This window comes from Ranitomeya variabilis, chromosome 2, assembly GCF_051348905.1.
Source record: "Ranitomeya variabilis isolate aRanVar5 chromosome 2, aRanVar5.hap1, whole genome shotgun sequence".
Lineage (NCBI taxonomy): Eukaryota > Metazoa > Chordata > Amphibia > Anura > Dendrobatidae > Ranitomeya > Ranitomeya variabilis.
The window spans coordinates 669,666,853-669,678,208 of NC_135233.1; the positions used below are offsets into that span (position 1 = coordinate 669,666,853).

Here is an 11,356-nt window from a genome sequence, read left to right on the forward strand (position 1 = left end):
TTTTAATAAAGATTGTGATAATGTAAAAAAATTGCCAAAGATTAAAAAAAATCTTATACAAAAACTGATCTAAACTATAGATAAATTTCTGATGAAGTATTCCCTAACATCTAGCCATACACATAAGATAGATTGTGAGCCCTCGCGGGCAGGGTCCTCTCTCCTCCTGTACGAGTTGTGACTTGTATTGTTCAAGATTATTGTACCTGTTTTTATTATGTATACCCCTCCTCACATGTAAAGCGCCATGAAATAAATGGCGATATAATAATAAATAATAATAATGATAATAATAATAAATGTCAGTTAAACAAACAGCTATCACTCCAGACTGCCCCATACATGAGTGATCAGCTCAGCCAAGTGTTCTTGTGTTTTCAGTGGGGAGACAGTTGTCCGGGTCCACCTACTTTCATCTACTGGATATGGAGCTCTTTAGAGCCCATTTACACATTTGATTTCATGCCATTATAATCTACAAACCTTTTTCACTTTTCCGTTCCTTTTTGAAATTTTCACCCTATTTGCAGATCAAGGTTAACAAGTCCACAAAAAGATAAAAAATAGCACGCGGAAACTCCATGTGCTTTACATTTTTCGCTGACTAATGCTAGGATAAACTTGGGAACCCACTATCAATTTATTTGATTTCAGAAAAAAAAAGAGATGACACATGAATGGTGAAAAACAATCACGTACCAAAAACGGATGAAAATTTGTTCATATTTTTTTTTTACATGAAAACCTTGATTTCTGAATTTTTTAGTTCAAGCGCTACACACCACAAAAACGCAATATAGTGATTTAATGTATTATTCTAGTTTTTACTGATTTTTCAGTATTTATTTCTCATAGGTGAAAAAACAGATGCAAAATCTTCATAGACATTGATTACCGGTACGTGACATAACTGCGATGAAGAATACAACTTATAAAGAAGGTTCAGGGTTGTCGGTGGTTTAGGTCTAACTCCTGCTAAATAAGTATGACCATGGTCGTACCGAATGTAAAAACTGGATACACTCGTAGAGGTCTGGTTTCTATGCGTCTATGAGTCTTATGCAATGTGTACCTACTACCTGGTATTAACTGGATGACGTGGAAAGTACATTGTATGCAAATACAAGAAGCTCTGTTAATGTAAAACAACTTTACGTAAACATTGGTCAAAGTTGCCTAATGCTTTTAATTATTCGGTGCTGAAGGCAGCTTCACCTTTTGCTATGCTTTTTGTTAATTATTACTGTATCGCTCGTAGCCAGGACTATTTGTGCTGTATTGTGTTCAAGAACTGAGTTGCTATATTTTTCATACAGAGGGTCTATAGCAACTTACGGAGTTGTCCATCACTGCTTTCATTTGATTTTTCCACGCTGCTGTGAAAAAATGAATGTACGTACAGGCGTATTGGAGATGAAGGATGATAGTTTATTCTCAACGCATTTCAAAGTCACTAGGACTTCTTCCTCAGGAGATGCTATAAACGTACAATATCCCTAAATGCTGTTTAAATAGATTACACATTCTAGTCTGGCACCAAAAAGAATCACATGTCAAACAATAATTGTGGTCTACCTATGATGTCAATTACAGGCCTCTCACATATTTTTAAGTGGAAGAACTTGCACAATTGGTGGCTGTCTAAATACTCTTTTGCCCCACTGTACTTGTAGGGGCATAATTACAATAGGTGCAGGGTTAGCAATCGCATCCGGGTCCTGGGGCCTATGGGGGCCAAAAAGTCCCATTGGCCTATATATAAAGACCAATTCTATTAAAGATATGTAATGATTGGCGGCCACATTGAGGCTTTTGCTATGAGGCTCATAAGCTTTAAGTTATGCCACTGACTATTTGTAGGTCTGAAGTCTCTGTCACTCCAGCTCTTTTTCCCACTCAACATTGCCTCCTCCTGCTTGACTGACAGACTCTTAGCTGTGTAAATTCAGGCATAGGAGCCATCAGTCAAAAAGAAAGAAGTGGTGCAGGGCGGAGAATCGAGCTGGAGTGACAGAGGCTTCAAATCTGCTAATAGCTCTTCAGCCTCTTTTTGCAGATCAACTAAAAATTGTTGATTTCTCAGTAACGGAGAAACTGATCGGCCATGTAAATGTATTGCTGGACTTATCTTTGAAAGAGATACATGCTTAGGCCGGTGTCACACTTGTGTGTGCAATGCGAGAAACTCACACAAAATGGATAAGAAAAGAAATGGACGCAACTAGGATTACACCTAAGACAAAAATCAGTCCATTTCTCGGATAGTAACACTGACACAGATGAGTGAATGTTGTCTAAGTACCCCATACACATTACATGAATGTCGGCTGAAGCTGCCGATATCAGAGGGAGCAGACTACCATATATGTAATGTCTGTATGGAGACCTTGTGACGACATCACCTGGTGGACCGAAGGACTGGACAGCTGGGATTTCAGCTTTCATTTTCAGAAGAGAAAAGCCGCTCCCAGACTTGTCCTCTCTCCCTGTTGAAAACAGAAAAGTGCCATGCCAAGCCGAACACTCCTGTATAATGGATGTGGAAGTCGAATTTTCAACTGACAGTTATCTCGTGTGTATGGCCAGCTTTAGAGATGGTCAGCTCATCAGAGCTTCTATTATATTGGTAATACATATGTCTTATTTGTGTACTGCTCCTACTGATTGTACAGCTCCTCTGCATATGTTAGCACAATATCAATACATTGTACCATTATTACTTTTACTGGGCATTACCTAGAAAGAAAATTGTCACTTTTTTCTCCCTGAAAATTTAACCATTTGCCTTACACCTCCGTATGCATTCCTTCTTTTGTGCTCCACCAGCACGGTAAAGCGTCTATTCTAGAAACACGATTATACTACTATAATAATACTTTTTCATCATTTCTGTAGCGTAGACGTTCTGCGGAGCTGATACTGCACAACACAAGGAATGGAAAAACTTTCCTAGTTCAGTGAAAACATGAAGTTGTTTTCTGGCCTGTTGTTAAAGCTCTGGAGATATCGCATTTCATCATCAGCGTGCAATAAATGAAAATACAACAGAAGCTCGCTGACACAGCAGAAGGTAGCGGGCGAAGGGTTAACGTCGCAGCCAGCATTTGCCCCCCCCCTGTTACTTAGCCATCTTGATCATCTATTCTACAACATATCAGTGTCCATATGTCAGGCAGTGTATGTGACTCTGGGGGGATGGGCACATATAACAGCTCCCACCTCCCGGATGAAGGGCAGTAAATGTGTATGTAAGAGGTGGATCCTGGTGACTTGTGACTCTGATTTTTGTTTACAGAGCACAGACGCCTCATGCCAGAAATACTGCAGAGAAGCCAAGCTGGAACTTAGCAAGAAGCAAACACTGCAGAGCCACATGCTGTATATAGGGATCATGTTTGTGTAAAGACGGTCTGCGGAGAAGTCAGACCGCCTGCAATCAGCTGCGCAAAACGCTTCTAGTGTCGACAGTTAGTACAGGAAGCACGCAGACAATATCACTAAGTAACAACAACATCACATTTCTTGGGGCCGCGTTTGTCAGACCTATACACACAGACAAGGGCGGCATACAGTACGTTTACATCAGTGTGGCGCGCTGGTTAAACATTAACAATTCTTAGAAATTCTTTTTTTTGTTAACCTGGGGATTGATATAACCTTTACTAGGCAGAAAGCGCAGAGCAAACAGAAATGGCCTCTATACTACGGCTGTGTGTTCAAGTCATAGCTCTGGGCAGCAGAGAACCTTATGATATCCACATGTCAACATACTGGGAAACAGTCATTTCTGCATCACTTATCCTACTAATAGGACTGAAAAGCGCATACAACTGTTTCATTCATATGTATGGAAAAAGTGCCCGTATGTGGGAAAAAGTGATGATCCCGGGGGGGTCTGAACTTAACATCATGAAATATACTCTCCCACCCCCCCTATTAAAAATCCTCACCTATAGCCTAACCCTAAGCTCGCTTTATACTTAGTTTTTTTAAACACTATGGAAGTCAAGCCTTTTTCATAGCACTGTTTAAATTAGCTTTTATTGGTGTCTTTTATGTCTTGTGCATTTTTCAAGATCTATAAAGAAGCATGAAAAAAAAAACACATGACAAAAATACCATACCCACAGAATGCATTGTTTTGAAGAAAAAAAAAAACCCTGACCAAGGAACAATAACAAAATGCTGCAAATAAAAAAAAAACATTGTATGTAGTAAATTTTATGTCAGTGTAGATATTTAAGTGCTTAAATTGAACCTGTCACCAGGATTTCCCAATGTAAAGTATGGCCTCCACCTTTAAAGCCTCTTTACACTATTCTAGTATACTGTGCATAAATCTACAATCCCCCCTGCAGAGTATAATAAAAACCTTTCATACAGTGCGGTCCGATGGGAGACTCTGTTCTTCCTGCAGCGTATACTCATTTGTCACAAGCACTGTCCTCATACCCCGCTTCATGTGGATGACGTGTCCTAGGTCATCCACAATGTCCCCAATCTCGTTCCTGTGCAGGCGCACTTCCCTCTGAGGGCAGAGCAGAGAACTGCGGGAAATGCAAAGAGCGACGATGACCCCGAAGTAAAGCCTACTCATGTGCATTACAGTGTAAGGGTATGTTTCCACGTTCAGGAAACGCTGCTTGTTTGACGCTGCGCAGCGCTGCAGCGTCAAACAAGCAGCGTCCAGATGTTCCTGCATAGTGGAGGGGATTTGATGAAATCCTGTGTCCACTATGCGTGGAAACCCGCACGCGGCGGCCCTGCGACTACGGACATGCTGCGCGTCTTTTCAGATCGCAGCATGCCCGTACACCTTGCGGGGACACAGCGTCCCCGCAAGGCATATCACAGGGCCCTCTGGGAGAGAGCGATCATCCCGGATGTGAAGAGTTAACACATCTGGCATGATCGCGTCCCATTAAGGGGGCGGGGCTTAGCGCCGAGCGGCTTCGCCGCTGCGGCGATACCGCCGCCCATCCGTACCGTGGAGACATAGCCTAAGGCTGGGATCACACATGCGAGAAACACGGCCCCGAGTCTCGCATGTTAATACCCGGCATTGCCACATACAATACATGCAGCCACACGCTCCGCTCCGGGGTGACGGCGGCAGGGCCAGGTATTAACATGCGAGACTCGGCCGTGTTTCTCTCATGTGTGATCCCGGCCTAAGGCAGAAGGAAGTACACCTGGAGGACACTGTGTGGATGACGGAGGACGCATCATCCACATGAAGTAAGCAGGAGGATGGCAATTGCGAGAAGAGAGGAGGTGCTGAAGCAAGATCAGCAACGCCCATAGGACCGGGCTGCACTATATTGGGGTATAAGTTTAAGGGCTCCTTTTCACTTGCGTGAAATATGGCCGAGTCTTGCAGGTTAAAACCCAGCTCTGCCGCCGGCACTCCAGAGTGGAGCGTGCAGCTCCATGTATTGCTGTGTGGCCGCACTCTCCGCTCTGAGGTGCCGGCGGCAGAGCAACATGTTGCATTTTTTGAGGTGTCAAATATTGCATAATCATGCGCATGCGTATGATTACGGATTGAGTGCAACAAAAAACCCATTACTGTCTATTGGGAACGCATTGGTACGCAAGGACATGCGTACGCATGCATTCGATGCACTTGCTTATTTAAGACTGTGCATGTCCAGGAAATGTTATGAGACATGCCCTCCTGGAAATATCGAACGCATGCGCATAAACAACGCAAACGCAGGCAAAAATGCAAACGCATGCACACGCAGCGGGTTTTTTTGCCATCATGCGTAAGCTGATGCGGATAAAAACCGCTGCGTAAACATGCGTTTGCATGTGTTTTGGCATGTGTCGCATGCAGACGATACGCTGCACACAGATACGCAAATGTGAACTTAGCCTTACCTCCTAATATGGAAGTGAGCGCAGCCAGAATACTCCTTTTCTGTCATCTAATCTGATTCCAGCTATGTATCACTTACTGGACTGCTTGCTGTAGCTTTTATAAAATCACCGTTTTATCAGCAGAAGAATATTACTACAGCCCCCACCCTAACAAAATAATGATACTTACCTCCTGCTCCTTCACTTTGAGATTTATGCTCCCTACCGTTCTCATGACTGCTGCAGCCAATCAGTGGCTTCTAATTCAGAATTTTGCATGATTGTAAAAAACAGTATTTATTCCGATCAGACAGAAATGTGAACCCTGAAGCCAATCAACAGTCACAGACTAGCTGCAACAGTCACATGACACTGTGAGTGTCAGGAGACCCCTGAGGCCTGAGAGCGGAGGAGGGATACCAGTCTGGGAGATAAGTGTAATTTTTTTTTCTTATTTATACAGCACTTTGGAGCAAGTAATAAAGCTTTGTCCAGTAGCACATAACCCCTTTAAAGTCTAAAGGAAATAGCCGAGCACTGACGTTAGCTTTCTCTATTACTTAAATAGTGCGATGTCCATATTCCAGTTAAATGCATGACACGGGACCCCTAGTCTCAAGATTGGCAGGACCCCAGCCATCATACATATATCCTGTATCCTTATGTTATCATTGAGTGCATTTTTTTCCAGTTATTAGAAAAAACAAACTTGTGGGCATACTGTATATGTGAACACTATATATCTGATTACCTATATACTCTTTCCTCTCGGTTGAACTTGATGGACATTTGACTTTTTTTCCTCTACATGTCAGGATATAAAGTTTTTGGGGTTTTTTTTGTGTGCAGTGCTGTTCTCATCATTGCCACTGTCACCATGTGTGTGCATCTCCATTAGGTGCCCTGTCCCTTTAACACTAAGAGACACCCAAGGACAATACATGACACTTACCATCTGCTGCTCAGCACATTTAATGCATCATGTTATCATAGCCTATCTTTTATTTATCACAGAGTTGCTAAATAGTGGATGTTGAGGCTGTTGTCAGTGCTGCTGCATACAAAGGGGAGAGACTAAAGACCCCTAGTGGCAGCAGGCAGCAGCAGCAGCAGCAGCAGCTCCCACGTGTCACCACCAGGACAGCAGAGCAGCATCAGGGCTGCTGGATCTCCTCCAGCTCCGGCTGTGTTTATCCCTAATCCAGGTTTTACTTCTGCTGCCTGCCTGCTAGGCTTTTTTTTTTCTCTTCCTCCCCCCATTGCTCCTCCCTTTTGCAATCCTATATTAACAAGCAGGGAAGAAGAAGCACAGTTCATTGTTGGCAGCCCCGATGCCTCTCGCTGAGGAGTGAGGGAACGGCAGCTCTGCAGCAGGATCGCGTTACACAAAAGAGATCTGCGGATCCCTCCTGTATGCTGGGATCTCCCCCCTGATCCCCTCCAAGCAGCAGTTTCGGATCGCTCACAAGGGGTAAGTGCTGCTGGCTACGCGATCGGGCGAGCTGGGCTCATTGTCTCCTGTGCCTGGGCTCTATGGAGATGGCAGTGCCATCATTAATAATTCAGTGCATGGTAAAAGTTGCTGGGGTGGTCAGGTTACCTATTCTCTAGCTGCTTGGCATTCATTCTAGTGTGCGATGGGAAAGTTGAGCTGCTGGTGATGATCTCAATGTGGTAGTAAGTTATTTAAGTGGGCAGTGTGCTGTAGCGGTTTAAATCCCTTTAAATGCTGATCCACTTGGGTTCTGGGTCTTGTAAATGAACACATCAGGCTGCAGCCCCTCAGCATATGGGCATGACTTGCTAATGATGTAGTACCTTTGTTTGCATTGTTGTGAGCCCCTCACTGCCTGCTTTCCTCCTCCATCTCCTGCTGTAGGAAGTTCAATATTTCTCTAATGTATCTGTCATGGTTGCTGCAAGGGGGATCTATGCTCATTTCGCTGTGGGGACGGCTGATACTTCACTGATCGCCCGCTTATGTGCGTAACCTTTAATGATTAGCAATGAGATTATGGAGAGGCTTTTGTAGGACTGGAAAGTGCTGAAGTGCAGTGACTGGGGTGTAATGAATGCAATGCTGGGAGTGTTGAAGACGTTCTGTGCCTATGCTTTTGTCACTTGTGTCAAGGGGTTTCCAGTCGTACTGTTTAATGTCATGTTGGGCAATGATTTTCCAGTGATTGAGTGAATTGAAAGGTAATGTATACATGTTATCAGCAGCCGAGCGCATAATGCAGGAAACGAGCGCCGATGAGCAAGGGCTTGTAGGCTGGAAAGAGCAGTTCTGCAGATGGTGACACTTGCTCTGTTTTAATTCGTCATTGCCTAGATAAGCGGAGAGACCAGATGCCTTAGATTCGGTGTCAATTGTTTTTTGTGTCAGGCGGCATTTTACATTTTTCTAATTTCTCTGTTCTCTTCCTAGGTGTACGATGGCAGACCATATAATGGCGATGAATCATGGTCGGTTTCCAGATGGAACAAACGGTCTTCACCACCACCCTGCTCATCGGATGGGAATGGGTCAATTTCCAAATCCTCACCATCAGCAACAGCAGCAACAACTTGCCTTTAACAGCCTGATGGGGGAACACATGCACTACAGCACAGGGAATATGAACTCTAATAATGGCATCAGGCATGCCATGGTGGCCGGGAATGTAAACGGTGGGCATCCTAATGGCAGTATGGCACCGGCGGCAAGGTTTACCAATTCACAGTTCATGGGAGCCCATGTTACAAATCAAGGAGCGCAGCTTACCGCTAGTATGCAGCTCCAGAAGCTGAACAACCAATATTTTACACATCATCCTTACCAACACAACCACTATATGCCGGACTTGCATCCTGGAAATCATCAGATAAATGGGACAAACCAGCATTTCAGAGACTGCAATCCAAAGCACAGCACTGGCATGCCTCCGTCAGTCAGCCACGTCCCTGCAGCAATGCTGCCTCCTAGCGTTATCGACACGGACTTCATCGATGAGGAAGTTCTAATGTCCTTGGTGATAGAAATGGGTTTGGATCGTATAAAAGAATTACCAGAGCTATGGCTGGGACAGAACGAATTTGATTTTATGACAGACTTTGTTTGCAAACAGCAGCCAAACAGAGTGAGCTGTTAGGCCTGGAATAAAAAAAAAAGAGAAAAAAATTGAACATTCCTCCTTGGACACCGAATCTTGCTTCCAGAGTCCACTATTAATCTGTACAGAATATATATATTATATATATATTTTTTTTTTTTTTTCCCTTTTGATTCCCACATTTTTATTCTTGACTCCCCCTCCCACTGCCTTGTGAATTGAGCCACTATTTCTGCAAATAGGGTGTTTCAGCAGATTTGTCTCCTGTCGTATCAAGTCGTCCGTGTTTTGACAAAGTCCATTTCAATTTTTCCTTTTCTGCATCAACATGACCGAAAATTGTTGGTTGCATGAACCTCTGGCAGCAAGGTCCATTGCTGCACTAGTGCTGCCATTTTGCTTCAGTTAAATCTATGCATTGCTGTTCACCACTTATTTTTTTATTTTAACTGGAAGTTTTAACAATATGGGCCATGCCTTGCTGGATCAGGAGAAGTCCTACTGTTTAAGTAAATTTTTTTTTTTTTTTTTTTTTTCCCTGTGTTACTTGTGTTTCACCCATGTACATACAACAATAAGGGTGGAATGTAATCAGTGTAAACATTTCACAAATGCTCCCCTCCTCCCTCCAAAAAAAATTAAAAAAAAAATGTTTGACACTGTGCTAATATAGTTAATTTAGTTCATGGAAAATACTACTGTGTTTGAAAGCTTTTTAGGAAATTTTGACAGTATTTTTGTATAAAACCTTTTTTTGAGAAAATACTTGTTAATTTATTCTATTTTAATTTGCCAATGTCAATAAAGAGCTGCAACGTGCACTATTCTACCTTGGTGTAACTGTTTTTTTTTATATTTCACCAACTCAAAAGTAAAAAAAAAAAAAAAATCAGACTTGTAACATAAATAATATTTGGAATATGAAAAGGGCATTAATGTATATTAAAACATTGACTATGCTGTTATAATATAGAATATTCCAGAATGTGCCCTCCTGGAATTGTGTAATTATGATGTCAGCCTATGTCCTTGAAGACTGATCTTGCAGACTGTGGATAAAGGGAGGCATTGTTCACGTGTGATTCCTGCCATGTCTGCTTTGTTTACTATGACTATTTTTTTTTTTTTTTTTTTTTTAACTTTTTATCCTCCTAATAGAGCTGTGCTGTCCACAGAAAAGACGTGACTAATCGATCACAAATAAATCCATTGTTTATCGGCCTTAGTTTTCCAGATCATTAGTTGCCCCCAATTTTATTTTGACCCTATAAACACCTTGTGTTCAGGATTTAGCTGATATGTAAAGCAATTTTTGTCTGTCCTCTATGATTCAGCTACTAACTATACAGTGTAATCCATGTGAATGAGGGGTTATTACAGGTTATGTAACACAGGCCTGATGTTGTGCTAATAATTTAGAAACTCTTCAGTTTACTTGCATGATATCAGGACACGTGTGCAAAACTTGTCGAACCAGTATCTGGTTACACGTGTAATGGTGTTGTATTGTGTTATGGCTGTTTGTAGGCATTCCATGTTTAATATCTACTTGAAGGAATGTGAAGTATGTACAGCAGGTCAATGGCAGTATGTACGACAGGGCTGTGAGGAAATTCCTGTGCAGTAAGTGGCTGACTACTGCTAGACTTCAGGTGCCATGGAAAAGGCTCTACCAGACATGTGCCGCACGCACAAGTGGACATGGGTGCATTTCTTTTACTGATAACTACTGGCTGAGTGTGTGATGGGGAATGCACACTCGGCCATTTTATTAGGCATGGTATGTGGCTGGTGCAAACGTATATTAACTGGTCATGAGGAGAAACTTTGCGTTATATATTTTGACCTCAGAAGAAACACCTGGGGATAGCGCAGGTACATCAATGACCTCTGCTGAATGGATGCAATAGAAACTTTATGGTAAATGTTCATTCCCACCATGAGTTTTTGCTGTGGCAGATTTTCTGCACCTCCTGAGGTAAATTAGGTTACTTCAGTTTTTGCTGCTGCATTTTTTTTATTTCCCCCCCATCCTTGTTGGCACAGCCTTCTGTGTTTTTTGTTGGTTTTTTTTGGCGGATTTTGTGTGTGCTTATCAAGTCTGTGGATCAAATCTGTACAAAACTCCAAAAATAAAAAAAACTTTTGGCTTTGACACTCTCAGCAGTTCAGTTTTAGGCCACGGTCAGTATTTTACCTCAGGAGTAGATGAAAAATACAGAAGTGGTGACTTGTTTCTACTATACTGCTCCCCTCCTGGTTTTCTTACAAATACTGAGGTAAAATGCTGAACGTGTCAACATGGCCTTACACTGATTAAAATAAACGCAGTGGACCAGAGTTTTCTGTATATTTCATTAACTTTGTTGAAACTGGAAGACACCGTGTTTGGGCACTGTAAA

The 11,356-nt window shown here is 42.5% G+C and overlaps 1 protein-coding gene across 1 annotated transcript; it reads left to right on the top strand.

Annotated features, from left to right (window-relative positions):
- Positions 1–7,194: 7,194 nt before the first annotated feature.
- Positions 7,195–9,783, top strand: CITED2 (Cbp/p300 interacting transactivator with Glu/Asp rich carboxy-terminal domain 2). The gene is made up of 2 exons (XM_077289238.1): positions 7,195–7,333; positions 8,291–9,783. Exon 2 carries the CDS (start codon positions 8,298–8,300, stop codon positions 8,991–8,993), a length of 696 nt encoding a protein of 231 aa, XP_077145353.1. The 5' UTR covers positions 7,195–7,333; positions 8,291–8,297; the 3' UTR covers positions 8,994–9,783.
- Positions 9,784–11,356: the final 1,573 nt, after the last annotated feature.